Source organism: Heliangelus exortis, chromosome Z (assembly GCF_036169615.1).
Source record: "Heliangelus exortis chromosome Z, bHelExo1.hap1, whole genome shotgun sequence".
NCBI lineage: Eukaryota > Metazoa > Chordata > Aves > Apodiformes > Trochilidae > Heliangelus > Heliangelus exortis.
Genome location: NC_092454.1, coordinates 64131478 through 64148908, shown reverse-complemented (window position 1 = coordinate 64148908; position 17431 = coordinate 64131478). Strand labels below are relative to the sequence as shown.

The 17431-nt window shown below is 36.3% G+C and overlaps 1 protein-coding gene across 1 annotated transcript in view; it reads left to right on the top strand.

Moving 5' to 3' along the window:
• SHOC1 (shortage in chiasmata 1) overlaps positions 1–17431 on the top strand; it is a 58229-nt gene that overhangs the window by 17831 nt on the left and 22967 nt on the right. The window contains exons 10-16 of the mRNA XM_071731153.1: positions 1207–1336; positions 3673–3767; positions 4349–4591; positions 5748–6200; positions 10208–10333; positions 12358–12534; positions 15760–15867. Coding sequence (XP_071587254.1) covers positions 1207–1336; positions 3673–3767; positions 4349–4591; positions 5748–6200; positions 10208–10333; positions 12358–12534; positions 15760–15867 — 1332 coding nt within the window. The remainder of the gene's footprint in view (positions 1–1206; positions 1337–3672; positions 3768–4348; positions 4592–5747; positions 6201–10207; positions 10334–12357; positions 12535–15759; positions 15868–17431) is intronic.

Sequence of the window (17431 nt, the reverse complement as noted above, 5' to 3'; positions counted from 1 at the left end):
TCATTGAGCTTTTTTTTTTTTTTTTTTTTCCCTCTAGGTAAATGGGAAGTCTGTTTCTTTTGTTTGTAACTACTTTTATTTCTCACTTTTGTTTTGTTTTGTTTGTTTTCCCCTGTGTATACTGGACATCCTCTGGCTTTCTAACACTGTTCTTTGTCCTTATTATCTGCTTGTGAGGTCAGATGAGGAGCAGCTGTGAGCAGCTGGGCAGGTGTCTGATTCCTAGCCTGCTGTGTGCCAGTTGGCCAAACAATGTGTGTGTGGTGATTGCAGCTGCTTACTGCCTGTTGGAATGAATAGCAAACTCGTTACAAGTGGTTTTCCTTATGGAAGCACTTATTTACAGTTTTTCTGGCTGTTCTCACATAACGTGGAGGAACTGTGGTTTTTGTGACCTCTCCTTTCCAGTCAAACTTAACAAAAAATATTATTAGAAGAATGCCAACAAATAGCAGTGCAATTGTGTAAACTGTCAGCTTTTAAGGAATCACACCAAAATCAATTGCAAATTGCAATTTCTATATTAGATTTGAATAAAAAGCAATAATCCATTAAAATGTCCACATGCGATATTATTGGGGGGAAAAAAAATATATGGAAAGTGACTCGCAGGGGACTTTCACCATGCCAGGTTTGTTTATATACTGCTTTAAAAAAATAGTATTGTAACTCATTTCAGTGGTCATCCATAGAAATTACAATGAGTACTAGTTCTGCTTGAAAGAGAAGTTTTGTCTTTAAAATCCTGACTGTCTGTTTCTGAAGTTCCTCAGTCCATTCATCTGAATGCTACAGACACAACAATATGGTCTGGAATCTTCTGTCTAATTAACTTCATTCATGTGGGAAGGCAACCAGGGATGAACACTTAATATATCAAAATCTCAAACATAGTACCTGGTGATTTAATCCTAAAAATCATTTTTGCATGGGAACAGTATATAGCTAGAGCTACATTACAGGATGAGTAAAGGAATGTGATCCACACATTTTTATGGCCAAGCTGTCTGGAAGTTAAACATGAAATATTTGGGACTTACTGCTTAACTAATAAATTGACCCATGAAAATAATCAGTATTTTAATCCAAAGCTTCACTAGTGTAAAATTCTTAAGTATGTGTGTTTCATTCACAAGTAACTTTGTGATAAAGGGTTGTTTGTTTTGTTTTGTTTTTGTTTGGGGTGGGACTTTATACCATTTCTAGCTAAATGTATTCCATATCTGAAAGAAGAAATGGAAGTACCTTTAACTCCTCCATGCAGACAACAAAGATCGTGGGTTAATTTTCTGTGCAGAGAACTTCAAGAAGAACCTATTCATCTTTCTAGTAACAGGTAATTAAAGTTTTGTAGTAATAAATCCTTTAATTCATAAATCCTCTCAATTAGTGCAAAAAATCACTTTAACCAATTTGTAAAATAGTAGTTATATTCTTTGAGACAGATACATATATATCCATTTTTGTGTGAAAAATTGACCAGAACGTGTGACCCATACCTGTGGCTTTTCAAGGGAGCTTGAAAAATGAAGTGGCAGTTGCTGCTGTAGGACTCTGTGTCATGGGAGACTTAATAGACTGAAAAATCTATTCCTTTTGGAGTAGACAACAGTAAATATGTATATAGTAAGTATGTATGTGTGTCCATATATTTATACATACGGCAAATACATATGTTGAGTAAGTGTCTCATGCAGGAGGACAGTATTGTCTGTGTTTTGGGAATATCTCTCAGCAATGAAATTTGCAATAGAATTTAGAATTTAGGCCTTTTTCCTGCTGACAGAGGATCAGGATTGCTTTATCATTTCTTTCTCCTTTTTTTTTTTTTTTTTTTTTTTTGAGACTAGCATTTTTTGCCTTGCCATCTTTCTTGCATATGCACAAAAAATTTGAATATCCTCACCAGCTGTGTCAGGAAGGTCTCTTCCACACACTCCAGGAGCCTCCTAGACTGTTTACTCTCAGATGTGTTAAATTTCCAGCAGACATTGAGTGAGTTCTCTATGAGAACAAGGGATAGTGGTCATGAGACTACTCCCACCTCCTTATAGATTATTTCACTTTCCTCTTCATCCTGGTTGAGTGGTCTATAACATAATCCAACCATGACATTTGCAATCCCACAGTGCAATTAGGGTAAGACCCTAATTCTTACCCATAAATACTTAACTTTGCATCACCATCATCAAGCTGTAGACAGTCAAAACATGGTCAATACAGGGCTACCCCACTGCCTGTCCTTATTGAGGAGTTTGTATCCATCCATTGCAGCACTCCAGATGTGTGTTTCTGTGATTGCAACTTTATCATAGTTTTCCTGATGCACTGTGGCTTCCAGCTCCTCCTGTTTGTTGCCCTTTACATACATTATGTTGCATTGGTGTAGATGCACTTAAGTTGTACTCTTGATTGAATCACCTTTTTTTAGGGGGGAAGCCCTAATTTCCATGTGACTGTGTCTTTGCTGCCATTTGGGTCTCCATCCCCAACCTCCACTGAGACAGCAGACCTAAGAACCTCTAACACACCATCCATCAAACACTGGCATACTGCCCCCGGGGTTATCTCAAGTGAGCCTTGTTTTGTCTCTTTTCCCCCTTCAAATCTAGTTTGAAGCCCTTTTACTGAGCCCTTTAGTTCCTGCACAAAGATCTTTTTCCCCCTTTGAGACACATGTACACTATCTGTTGCCAGCAGGCCTGGTGTCCTGTAAACTGACCCATGGTCAAAAAACTGAAATCCCTAGCCCAGTGCCACCAGGCTCAGAGACAGGTATTTATCTGGTGACTCTTCCTGTTTCCTCATTCACCATTCTCTGCAACTGGAAGGAAAGGGGAGATCACTGCTGGTGATCCCTTTACCTGTTGTCTCAAGGCCCTGAAGTACCCTTTGATTGCCCTTGGACATCTTGTTGCAACTCCATTGCTGCCTGCCTAAAGAATCAAGAGAGGTAAATAATCTGAGGGCCATACCAGGGTAGAGTTTTTCTCTGTACATCTTTAACTTGGGCCCCAGGGAGGCAGCAACTTCCCTAAGTGGGTCTGGTCTGCATGTTGGGCCTTCTGTTCCTTTCAGAATGGACTCTCCTATGACAGTGACCTGCTGCTTTTTTTTTTGCTTTTTTTTTTTTTTGCTTTTTTTTTTTTTTTTATTGAAGCATTTTAACACAGACCATGGGCCAGCTTAACCTCAGCAGCACCTCCAGGCTGGAGTAACCATCATCCTCATCACTGTCCAGTTCTGCTTGCAGAGCTTCATACCTGTCATGCCAGAGCACGTGGAAAGATGGGGTGGTCATGGGGGAGATGTTGCCTCTATCCCTTAAGTCACTGTGTTCAGCCAGGTAGAGAGGGTGGGAAATCCTCTATATCATGTGTCCTGTCTGCTCAACAGGCCTGTCTTAGGGAAAGCAGGGTGCAGTTCCAGTAGTCTATCTCAGTCTTGAACTTCCTGGTATTTCTCAACTTGTTTGCCTCCTCACAGAGCTCTGTAGCTAAGGAGAGAAGTTCCTTTACCTGGGCAAAATGTTAGTGAATGAGTGAATGAATGAATGAACTGAACATTTACAGAGAAAGTACATCTTTAAAAGGTAGCCTTGTGTAAATCAATATTCAACAGATAATGCTGTTCAACTTAATACCTCTAAGTCTTGTTTTATGTTTTTCCTAGTATTTTGATTACAGAGCCCTCTAGGGAGTATTTAGAATCTTTGATATGGCAATCAGAGAAGTATCGGGATAATATGAGTTCTCGCTTGCTTGTCGGTAAGGATATCTGGTTGATTATCCATTTCTGATTGGTGTTGAAGAGTTCCATGTTTGTGGACAGAATGTAGCAAAATTTGATAGCCTTTTGTACTATTTTCTGTGTGCTGTTTTTAACTTGAATAATATTTCAACATACGTATCAATCAACAGAACAGTACTGTTAAAAGAAAATAATATTATCACGTGACAAGAGCAGAGTTCATGTTATGCTGTCCAGTTAATTGGTACATTCATTTATAGTTGCAAATAAAATGTGGTAAGTTCATTACTATTTAAGTTCTTTTTATTTTCAGGTGAGGATTATGTTAAGTCTTTGTATGCATGACAAGTAAACCCACAGATAATGAACAAAGTAATTTTTAACTTTAATAATGCCACTATACATTGCTAGATCTTAAAAAAAAAAAAAATCAACTGCTTTGATTTTATGTTCACTAGTGGACACTGAGGTACAGATGGAAGTATAAACAAGGCATATGTGTAGTTGGACAAATCTTGGGAGCTTTAATTTCCAAAATGGTATTCTGTTTTCCTATTTCTAGATTGATAATACTTTATGTTGATTTCTGTTTTTGTAGAGCACCCTAGTGGTGAACTTGCACATCAGCGTTATTCACTTGTAGAACTGAAGGCAATGCTACCAGTTGAAGTAGAAGAACCAATGCTTAGCTCACTGGAGGAGGGCTGGTGGCTTCATTTGGGTTTAAATCCAGTCACTGTAGAGACAGTGGAGCAATTAAATGTGGATGCCACTTACGCAAACAGTTTGCTTCCTATAGAAGTGGAAACATTCACAAAATTTACATCGTATCATTTAGAAAGTAAGTATCTTCTGTTTAACAAAAAGTTATTAAAAGGCAAAGAGAGGTACATTGGTAGAAAGTCACACAGTGACAGTTACATACCTCCATGAAGGAAGGAAATGAAAGGGTTCTTATTTTCAAGAACGAAATATTTTATAGCAATAAAAAGTAGCAACACAACTGGAATTCAGGTTTACTTTCACTGACTTAGAACAAATATTGGGAATGAAAGTGTTTAAATACACTTATCTTCTCTATTAACATGCATGTGAAAAGCAACCTCCACCAGCCACACTGGGTTTTTTTTAAGAAATAGTTTATTATTTATTATAGTTTAATACATTTAATAGTAGTGTTGATGATTTATTAAAAATTACTAACTTTGCATTGGTATGTCTTAGTAAAGCAGATATTCTTATCGTCCTATCTGCAGGTCAGTGGGCAGAGTGTGTTACAGTGAAAATTCTTTATTTTGTGATGCTATTCAGAAGGGGGTTATGCTGGCTACTTATGAACCACTCATAAACTTCAGAATTTTTCATTGTTCACTATGCATACCTGTCATCATATTTTAAGAGAAGATGCAAAAAGTTATTTAGAGTTTATCAAATACTTATGGCCTGAGAGAAGGCACAAGTTGTGGTTGTAGAACTCCAAGGAATGATGATAACATAATGCATTGTGAAACAAATAGGCACTGCTAATGAAAGAATGTTTTCACTTATCTGCTTTTTTTCATATCATAAAATGTTTAGTTACTGTGTTTAACACGGATGTGCAGCAGCAGTGCAAAAAATCGCATATCTTTAGAGGGAGGTAATTACATGCTTTACTTTTTTTTTTCCTAAAAAAAAAAAAAAGAAAATACAACTTTAATCTTTAAATCTTTCCTCCTAATGAAATGTGTTGCATCCCTTTTAATAACAAGAATTTTAACACCAGGAAGCACTAGGCAGATGGTGAGAACTTTTCCAAACAGCAGCATGGACTTTGGTTTCTCAGCACTGAAAGCTTGTACTTAGGAGCAATCAATCCAAATTTTCTAGTAGCATATTCTAAAGGTTTAAGAAGGCAGAAAGAAGAAATGAAAAAAATGCTTTCTCTATAATTGTCCAAAATAATTAACTCCAACCAGGAGCAAGTTGCAGTAGAAAAATTAAATTTTGTTTTTTAGAATGGCTTGAGGAGAATACTTACATAACTAGCCAGGAGCTGCTTTCTGCTGAAAGACATCAGTCAGAGAAAGTAATTAATCTTGACTTGTCACCACAGACTCAAAAGCAGCACTTTGCTCCCCATGTGAGTGCTGCATCACCTGCCAAGGTCCACAGTATAAATACATCTGTGGAAGACATTACTGGAGGAAGTATAAAACAAAATAATTTGGAAGAAGCAGTTTACTTCTTGAACCAAGATAAAAAAGAACCCCAATCATATGAATCTGTCACCAGTAAAGAAGAGTCATTTAAACAAGGCAACTCACCCAGTGATCAAGAGCCTTCATCGTTTCAACTTCCTACAAAGTGGGGAAATGATGATTCTGATCTGAGCAACTTTATCATGCTGAGATCTAAACATACACTCACCCAAAGAGATGGGGAAAATTATGTTGACAGTCCTGCAAAAGGTACGTGAACCATTTTATCCTGCCATCTTTTCACTTTTAATTCTGCTCTCTTCTATCAGTTACCACATATGGTAGCTCATTGCAGTAGATTTATAAGGAAAAATATTTTCTAAAGCCAGTTGTAACATTTTCATGATCTTCAATGTAGCTGAATTTCAGCTAAGAATCTTGCCTTTTATTTTTTAGGTATCTCAGGGGGTTTTGTTTCTCTTGGATGGTGAGGTGATTTTATTTTGAGTTTGGGGATTTTCTGGTGGTATAAAGTGGTTTTCAATAAAATAAATATTTGAATTTAATACTATTCTGACAAAGTAAATGCTTACCCCAGGGGCTCTCTTCTGTCCACTTATTCTGAATCAGATCTCCTGACCTCATTGGAGAAATATTCATCAGTTGTATTTATCAAGTTGGTTGTAGTTATCATATTATTATAGAATGGTTTGGGTTGGAAGGGACCTTAAAGATCATCTGAGTCCAGCCCCCCTACCATATACAGGGACACCTCCCTCTAGATCAGGTTGCTCAATGCCCTATGCAACCTGGCCTTGAACATTTCCAGGGATGGGGCATCCACAGCTGCTCTGCCAGTAGCTTACTCATTCTCTTCCTAATATCTTGTCTAACCTATCCTCTTCCAATTTAAAAACATTCTCCCTTGTACTTTCTTTTAGGCCCCCTCCCAGTACTGGAAGGCTGCTATATGGTCTCCCTGGAGTCTTCTCTTCTCCAGGCTGAATGACCCCAGATCTCTCAGCCTGTCCTCATAGGAGTGTTGTTCCAGCCTTCTGATCATCTTCACAGCTCTCTTTATGATTCACTCCAAGAGATCCATGCCCTTCTTGTGTTGAGGGCTTCAGAACTGGACACGGTACTCCAGGTCTCTTGAGAGCAGAGGAGAAGAGAATCACCTCCCTTGAACCTGCTGGCCATGTTTCTTTTGATGCAGCCCGGAATACAGTTGGCTTTCTGGGCTGAAAGTGCACATTGCCAGCTCATATTGAGCTTCTCATCAACCAACACGCCCCCGTCCTTTCCTCAGGGCTGCCCTCAGCCCTTTCTCCTGTGGAATTGCCTCAAGCCACATGCCAAACCTTGCACTTGGCCTTAATGAACTTCATGCCATTTGCACAGGCCCACCTCTCAACTCTGGATGGCATCCCTGCCCTCCAGTGTATCAACCACACCACACAGCTCAATGTCATCTGCAAACTTGCTGATGGTAAACTCAATCCCAATGTCCATGTCACTGCAGTGGTGTTAAACAGCACTGCTCTCAATACCAATCTGTGAGACACACCATTTGTCACTCATCTCCACTTGGACATCAAGCTGTTGACTGCAACTGTTTGCCACCATCCAGCTGATTCCTTATCCACTGAGTGGTCTGTCTGTCAAGTCCATGTCCTTCCATTTTAGAGAAAAAGATGTTATCTCTGAACAGCAGCTAAAGCTTTTCCCACAGCCAGAGAGATTATATTAGTCCCTCTTCCCCCAATGCTGTAACCTCCATGTAGAAGGGCACTAAATTTTCCAGACAGGATTTGCATCTAGTGAAGCCATGTTGGCTGTTAACAAATCATCTCTGTTTTTCATGTGCCTTAGCAAGGTTTCCAGGAGGGTCTGCTCCATGGTCTTGCCAGGCACCGAGGTGAGACTGACTGGCTTGTAGATCTTGTGGGTCTTCCTTTCTTCTTTTTTCTCAAAATGGGGATTGTGTTCCCCTTTCCCAGTCCTTGGGAACTTCACTGGACTGCCACAACTTTTCAAATATGAAGAATAGTGGCTTAGCAACTTCATCTGCCATTTCCCTCAGGACCTGTGGGTGCCTGTCTTCAGGTCCCCTGGACTTGTGCACCTTCAGGTTCTTTAGATGAAATTGACCACCCCTAACAGGAATAGTTTTTCATTCTCCCACTCCCTGCCTTTATCTTCTGTGACTTGGGTGGTGTGGCCTGAGTCCTTCATAGTGAAGACTGAGGCAAAGAAGGTGTTGAGTATCAGCCTTCTCCATATCCTGGGTAGCTGGTCTCCTGTTTCCTTTTGCAGAGGGCCCCCTTATCCCTAGGCCTCCCTTTATTGCTGACACACCTGTAGAAGATTTTCTTGTTACCCTTGATATCCCTGGTCAGATTTAATTCTATCAAGGCTTTAACTTTCCTAATCTAATCAGACAAACTGATTAGACAAACTCAGACAAACTCAGACAAACTCTCTATTCCTTCCAGCCTACCTGTTCTTGCTGTCAAACCATAGTTACCAATACTCCTAATTTTGTGCAACTAACATAGCACGGACAAGAACAAGAAGTAAAATTCTATTTCAAATATTTTAAGTGTGAAAAGTCCCTGGGGAGGGACTTGAGGTGGTAGGACAAGGGGGAAAGGCTTTGAAATGGAAGAGGGAAGATTTAGGTTAGGCATTAGGGTGAGATTGTTGCTGTGTGTGTTGTGAGACAATGGAACAGGTTTACTACAGAAGCTGTGGATGCCTCATCCCTGGAAGTGTTCAATAATGAAATTTCAATTTTTGGAGTTGTGTGGCAGATTTTTGTGTTTCAGTTATATGTATAAAAATATTAAAATTTTTACATGAAAGCTTTCAGCATTTTTCCTATAAAACTGGAATATTTATTTAATTGCAAAAATATGTAATCTTGTGGATTAAATTATTTCTTGGTAGTATCAATGTGTTACTGGCACTGGTAGGCATGCCTGAAAGACTCAGAAAACAAAAATTCTGAAGTGTGAGCTCAAGACGCTGAACTCAAGTTTTATGCTACCATCTAGTGAACTCTTCTTTGAACTGCATTTCGTAACAAGAAATGCAGTAGTATTGGAAGACAAGCTGTATTACATGCAGAAGTTTAAAAAAGTTAAATCCAGTTTAGAAAACGTTTATAGGTAAACCCCAGTGTTTCAGATCAGTTATATCTGATATATAGAGCAGATATTAAAATATATAGGCCTCATCACATAGAAATGATGATTACTTTATATTTTTTGTAATAACAAAAGGTTTTTATTAAGTATGATTATAAATTTAACTGAAATTAATAATGCTATCACTTATATGGCTCTTTCTATATTGGCTTTTTTGTCTGGCTTGGTTTCTAAGGATGTAATTGTATATCATATTTAGTTCAGCAAATACACAGGACTAAGTAGAAATGGAAATATAATCCAATTTTGAACCCTCTAAAGTTTTTTAAAATCAGGAATTTCTTTTTTAACTTAACTAGAAAAAAAAAGTAATTTTCTTTTGTTCTCTGTATAATCAGTTGTTATCGAAGGAAACTGGTATTCTTAACTTGAAAAAATCAGTCATATTTAAGAGACACCTATTCAGCCAGAAGCCCTCTCAGAAACAGAGAAAGAGCTGCCAAAGGAAGCTTTGTGGGCAGAAACTGTTACTCATGCCTCAGTATTTATGAAGAAGAAGGGAAGGAGACTTAGAAAGACAAACATATTAAAAAAAGATAGATAAAAGACAGGAGAAGTTATTTTGAATAAGTATTTTTCCCCTGTCATTTGCAGCTTCCATGTTCTTTCTAGGTCACTTACAGTATCTAATCTTTTCAATTCACACGTACCAAGATATTTTTCATAGTCTGAGCTCCTTATACTCAGCAGCATCTTTCTTCACATACATGTTTTTTCTCCACATAAAGGCATATGAGTTTCCCACTGGAGCTCTATTACAGGGCAATAATACCAGCTCCTTAATTTTCCCAGCTCTGTATTTCTGCCCTAAGGAGGAGGAGACTGATATTGTTAGACTTCTTAGGCTGTGAAGTCTGATAGTGCCTCATCTCTCTCTTGATGTTTTTCCATACTACATAAACCCATGAAAACAATAATGAAGTTTGCTAAAAGAGAATGTATGTGTTGTAGAAACTACTTATCTTGAAAATTTGTGCTTGTATTTTCATTTACAGCACTGTTTTCTTATTCACTGAGCTGGTTCCACGATACTTCTACCTAAATGTTCATTGCTCTTTAATGATTTAGTGCTACAGCCTGAAGAAGAACATACACATATCCATAAAGAGGACAGTTCTGTTTGTGAGACCATAAGGACAGAGGAAAAAGAACAAGAGAATGAGGACAGCGTCACAGTTGATATTCAAGCATCGGGTATATTGTCTTTCAATATGCTTTATTTAACATAGATTTGCAATAAAATTTTATCTTGGATTGTACTACTCAGACAAGTACAGAAATTATTAGATGTAGTCTCTGCTCCTTGTGACTGAAAACACTTCCAAGAAGATGAGTATTTATTTTTCACACAAGTGTGAGAGCAGGCTATTGATCTCCATCCTTAGGCTAAAGCAAATTGCATGCAAAATGAATGCAGCCGTTAAGTTATATCTGACCTAAATCAGTGAACATTAATCTCTTCACATCAATTAATGCCCTCAAGTTGGTTTGGGTTTTTTGGGGGGTTCTTGGGGTTTTTGGTTTTTTGGTTTTTTGTTGGTTTTTTTTTTTGGTGAATGACTAAATGAGAGAACTGGGGACAGAAGGGATTTGCAATACTTTTGGTAGGAAATGCCTTTAAAACAGTAGTCATCCACTATTTATCTAATAAATTATCTATCTAATAAATGGGTAAGCCCTACCCTGTGGAGCCTTGCTGTTGTGCTTTTCAAGCACTGAAGCAAAGACTGTGCACTAACAGCAATTCTGTTATGCTGAAGAACATAGAAGATATTTATCAAAGATATTTTCACAGCCTCACATTAAGCACAAACAGAGCTAGAAAGTTATAGGCCCAGCACAGATTAGTTTGGTTTTATATAGAAATACATTCAGGCCAACCATGTGCTTAATGGCAGTTTCTTTCAATATACCAGTGAAAGAGTAGAATGTTATTTTAATCTGTTCTATCTGAGATGGGGATCACATGAACATCCATAAGCTTATGTTTTAATACTTTTTTTTAATAAACCTTGAAGCAAGACCTTGAATTTAGACCTTTTGTGCTGTCAAAACAAAACTTAGCATTTTGCACAATAAGTATTTGTTGGGACTGGATGTTCTATTATATACTGGAATACAGAATGTTCCATCATGGTGGCCTTGCACAAGAGGGAAAATTTCTTTAGCAACACAAGCCTGTGGCCAAAAAAAATCTTAGAAAGATTCAGACAAGGGTTTTACTTAAGAGTGGAACGCTGAAGATGTACGAGTAGAAATACACTTTTAAAAGAAAATGAAACATTAATACAGGAATTCCTGAATGAAACTATGCAGTGTGCATCCAAAATACTGCAGTATCTGACCTGTTTCCATAAAGGCTGAAAATTGCACATAGTAATGTATTTTTTTTTTAGAATGCTTAAAAATACTATATTATTAATTGGTCTCATGAAGTAGTTCATTGAGCAAGTGAAGTTAAGTCAGCTGATAATCAAATTACATCATTTATATAGATCAATTGAAAGTATTTTTGAAAAATAATAGTAAGTCTTTCAAAATGGAGAATCACGGAGATCTGATCTTGTTGATCTTCAAATATAATTTTAAAAAGTGAGTATGGAAAAGTTTTATCTCCTTGCCTGAGGAAACGGACATCCCTTTCAACTCATCCAGCAACTGACAGCTTTGTCATGGATGATAATACCAATAATACCAATAATTTTTAATTTTGAAATAATTGTAAAACAGCCACCCAGATGATTTTAAGAACTGTTAGTATGAAAGCACAAGGGGACTAAGAGTTGACTTGTTTAACCTTGATAGACAAAGACATGAGGTAAATATTAGCAAACAGTTTAAGTTGAAGTTATAGTAGCAAGTGGATGTAAAGGCAGTAAGTATAAATTCAGAGAACAAAGTAAAAGATGGTTTTATAGCAATGGGATAATAGTGCAATCCTAGTGACAGTCAAAATAGTAGAAGATCCTACTTTTTCATCAAGTAGTTTGATGACTTTATGAAATGCATGGAATAACATGATTGCCTGCTGTGACAATCTCTTTAATCCTACCACTCAGGAAGCACCTGGTCTAGCAAACGTTTTTCTATTAATATTATAAAGAAGTCAGTATTGCTTGTGTTATGCTAGGTCTATTGCTGTCCTGTAGTAGTATATAAAACCAAAATTTACCATTATGTTTTGTTTACCATTATGTTTTGCTTGTTGTGCCATTCAGAAAGCCAATGCCAGGCATACTGCCTCTTGGAAGAAGCAGCCACACCTGTTCTGAAAGATTTGACACATCTGGGTGTACTTGCTTCTGTTAACTGGAGCTTTGACAGCATTCAGTTTGATCATACAAGGTTTTTCCTAAAACAGCAAGAGAAAGTGTTATGTGATCGTTTTAATGAAGGTATGTCTTTTAGGTTTTTTTTCTTTTTTAGTACTAATAAAGATTTAATTGGTGACACAAGATTCAAGTTGTTTGGTAAAATAATGGAAAAACTTCCAGCAGTTTATCTTGTAGATTTACAGTACCTGATTTTCTCTTTTATTTCCAGAACTTCATCTAGTTCTTCAGCATTGCATTTATTAACCTGAATACTGAAGAAGAGAAAAAAAAAAAAAAAAAAAAAAAGGAAAAAAAAAAAAGCTAATTAAATTTAATTTTAAAATATTTTAGATAAGCTTTGGAAATGCTCCTTATTTAGCAAACAATGTTGAAATTATTTTTTTGGTGATAAATTTTAAAATAAAACCCTGCCGCTTTGTTGTTTCTTTCTTTTTAGTAGTTACTGTTTGTCACACCTGTATGATACAAAATGCTAAGCCTATATTAGAAATGAGAAGGAAAAAAATTCATATTAACTTGGATTCTTTCTGACTTCACTTCTTTCTTATGTGGCATATGAAAAGTCCACAAAAACAGAAAAAAAGAAAAAAAGCCAGCAAATCTGTTACTCCCTATTAAGATTTTTTGCTATAGATATAGAGAGGGTTAGGAAAACCTCACAGCAAACTACAGATTGTGTTTGAGGAAGACTTAGAAAGCTATTCAATATATCAATTATATCAATTATTAAAATTATATCAATTATTTTAAAATATATCAATTATTTTTTGAGTTTTTCTGCTCACCTTGTAGGCATAACATTCCAGGCAGTCTATTACTTGCCAGGCTTTTATATTATGAATTATGTGACAAACTTTAACTATCTAAACTTTATTGCTTCGGATGATGGATCTGTTTTTTTCAAAGCTGATGATAATGAAATTACAAATAAAAGACAAGGCAAACAAAAAAATGTTAGTGGTCTCTGCAGAATGACAGTGTGTGACCTATAGAACTACCATATTAAATTTGTCAGTGACAGCATTATCTTAATTTGAGGGAGCTCAGATAAAAATAAACATCTTTACAAATATGAGGAAGAAACTCAATATCTGTATTGGTGAAATACAGAGAGGAAAACAATGCTTAGAAAAGTATACAGAGAGCTACTACTGCTTCTCTAGATGAAGGGAAAAAGTATGTAGGAGTCTACATTTTAATGCAAGATATGTGTAAGAAAACTTATATCCTCTCAGATGCAGTTTTATGTGCTGTGGCATGCTCATTCAGACTTCAGGGAACTGTAGATTAGCTGTGCAGTATGTTACTAGCTGCTAAAATGACAGCAATTAAATCAGTGAAAATATTCAGTAGCTAAAATACTGAAAAGGCAAAGAGTCATCTTGCTCTTAAGGGAAAGTGTTTTCTGAGGAATGGGCAATACTTACCTATACCTTGTTTTTCAAACTGTAGTTGAACACAAGATGGACCTATGAAATAGCTGGATTGTTCAGCTACAGCTCAAGGAAAGGAATAAAATCTTTTTGCTCAGGTCAGGTTGATGTAGCTGTTATCATCTGCACTGAAAAGACAGTGAAGTGCAAGGGGAGACTTGCATTTTTTCCCCAGTAAATAAGCAGAAGGAAATTAAAATTTTCTTGCTGGAAGATCCATATTAACACATAAATGAGGAAGACAATAGCATTTACAATCCATTCCTAATTAGTATTTTTCTAACTGTGTAGAAAATTCCAAAACCTCCCTAGTAACTTCCTTAACTCTTCTGCTGCATTCCTGGTTTTAAATAGTTGTGCAATATCCAATTTTTACTCTAGAATATGCTGATTCAGTTTCTTATTAATCCATTCATTCATTTCTTTAATTAGTCATTCAGTGAACATATTAAAAAGTGACTTACTAGGATATTATTGAACTTCCACTGCTGGTCCTTTCTTTTTGCACCAAATATCACCAAATACTCCAATTTTTTACTGTAAAAAGTGCTTTTTACTCTCTTGCTTTGTTTCTAAATTGCCTGTTTTCCTTACTGAGTTTTTACAAGTAATGTCAAGAGCAGTTCTAGTCCTTCAGTGTCAGCACTTTGACTGACAGAGATGAACAGTCACTTTCTGTCTTTTGATAGAGAATAATTGTCTTCCATGGTATTTCCTGCTAATGCTTTGGTATGCTGTGTTTTGTAAGTTTGATTTTTACTTCCTAAGTACTTCACTTGACTTTTTTAATTAAAATGTGTGTTGATACCAGTTCACAGAACTAGCTGATTTTTTTTTCACTTGTTGCATCTCATTCGGTAATTCCGTTATCAGTCATTTATTCTTTAATTATCTTTTTCAGCCACTTTTAGCATTTTGAATGTATGCTTTTTATTATTTAGTCCACTTACTCTGCACCAGGCACATACTTCCTTTCCTAAGATGCTGAACTGCATCACTCTCTGTGTGCTATTCCCAAAAATGCCTTCTTTCTTCAGACCAGTTGTTCCTCCCTGTTCAATCAAGTCCTTGAAGATTTATTGAGAATTGTTACATAACACAGAATAAGTAGTTCATAAATTATTCCATTTACTCTATGGATCCAAGAAGAAGCAGATGTCTTCCAAATTTTCTTTCTCAGAGAAGGTTAAGATTTTCATCAGGAGAAGCTAATTTGGTGAGAGAAAGTTGCTATCAGAAGTTAAGAAACTAGACAATAGGAATTTTTCTCATATGTGAAGACTTGCTGGATCCAAATTTGCCATAGAGAATGTGAGTTTTATTGTTTAAAATTTGTTGGAAAGATTCTGTAAATGCTCATTTTGTGGTTATAAGTGCTACAAAGTTGCACTGATTGGTAGATAATAATTTTTATTGGAGAGAGTTCTGAAATCTTTGTAAAACAGGTTAGATGGAATCACAGTGCTGTTGAAAAAATTAGTGATTTGACTAATCTGATGAGTAAACTAAATGGACCAAAAGATGAGAAATTTAGCTGTTTCCATATATATTTAAAGATTCCAGTACTAAAATCAGTAAGGCAGTATTAATTTTATGGCACAACTTGGGAAACTGTTATCCCTTCCTTAAGCATCTATCCCTACATACCTTTCAAAAACACTTGCCCTGGGACAGATGACATGGGAAAAATTATACTACATCATTAGCTGTTTTCCAAGAGTACCAGACCCAGCTTCTCAAGATTATGTCTGCTTAAGTGTGTTTAATGAAAATTCTGAGATACCAGGATCTTTTAGATTAATTACACATGTATAGCCTGATTTCTCAAATTTTTGTGTTTTTATTTTCAAAGGTAAAATAGATGAGAATGAGATCGTGCTGTTCAGACATGCAGCTCTGGTGCACCTGCTGGTGACAGTTCGAGATCTTCTTTTAACATGTGGCTTGGACACAGCAATAGGTTTGTATTTAATAGTGAATAATGATACCCAGAAACCCAAGGTGTGTATTCTTCAGTCCATCCTTCATGTTTGTAGGCTGTGATTCTTTGCCAGTGGCATCTTCAGTATGATTTTCAACCACGTTTGCTTGCTTATTTTGTTCCATCATTAGAAATGAACTCACTGAAGATTGTACTTTGGTAGTGTGTATGCTCAGTTCATGACTAATATATGGCTCTTTATGTTTTTATATTAATTTTTCTACAAAATGTTCAAAAAAGCTTCCACTTCTGTAATGTGTTGTCTTGCATATTAGAATGAAAAATTATCACTGGAAACGGAGAAACATCAATTTCTCAAAACACACATTTGTCAGCTTCCTTGTTATTTACAATCTACCTTTTCCAAGTGTGGAACAATAAAAAAAAATATTCTTAGGCTGCTTGGAAATGAGGAAATTAAAACTGAATGTATTTTAAGCAAAATTTGAAATGTTATCTAAAATATGATAAGGTAGGGACTTTGAATTTAAGGTCCAGTCTTCAGCACTGAACTCACACGGAAATACTTTCTGAGCTTTTCTGGTTTTACGCGTTCAAATTCGGAACGTGAAAATTAGTTGTAACCCAGTTTTATGCATAAAGTGATAATGCCATGCTTGCTAAACTCACATAGTTGTATATTGTAAATTTTCAGATGTATTAGAATGCATTCATAAGGAGCTGAATTTAACTCTGAATGCTAGAAAAGTGAAACTCCCTCTTTTTTATAACAGATAAAGTGATTCAGAGCATCTAACCTGAGTCACTCTGAATTATCCCTTGATGGAGGGTCTTTCCCTAAAGCAGAAAACATCTACCATAGGTAGACCTATGGGGAATAGAAATTGTTTTATGGTCCTTTAAATATTTCTAGCAACAAGGCACTTGGAAGAAAATACAGAATTTATGTATAACTAGAATGATAAGTGGAATTCTTTTTTATGATTACTATAAACAATGTAGGATGATAGGAGGGAGACAAATGACCAGTTGTTCCTCCTCTGTTCTGTTGTAGCAAAAGCTATTTCAGAATTATGCAGCACCTGTCCTTCCATATCGCAGCAGCACCTCACACAGGAAACTGCACAAGTAAAAATGAAAAAAAAAAACTGAAAAAAAAAAAAAAATGAAAAAAAAAATGGAGCCAGATTCTAAGTAGGCCCTGGGGTCCTCACTGTTGCAGTGATGTTGTTCTGTGCTGTGTCACTCATCACGTAGTTATCATAGATGTATTTTTTCTCTGTGGATTTTCAAATAACCCAGTATTGTTCACCATTTACTATATACAAAAGACATCATTCAGACTTGAGAAGTAGTTGTGATAATATGAAGAGTGATGAAAACGCAGGGCAAATAAAGCTTTGCACAGTGAGAATATAAAGTTGTTATTTAGTATAAGCACAGTTAAATTAACAAAAGAAACTTTGCAGCTATAGAATGCAATGTTCTGTAATTCTGGCAGATATCTATAATATCTGTCACATAACAGATAATATACAGGAGTTACAACAGTTTTATAAATGCTATTTATGTATCTGATTTG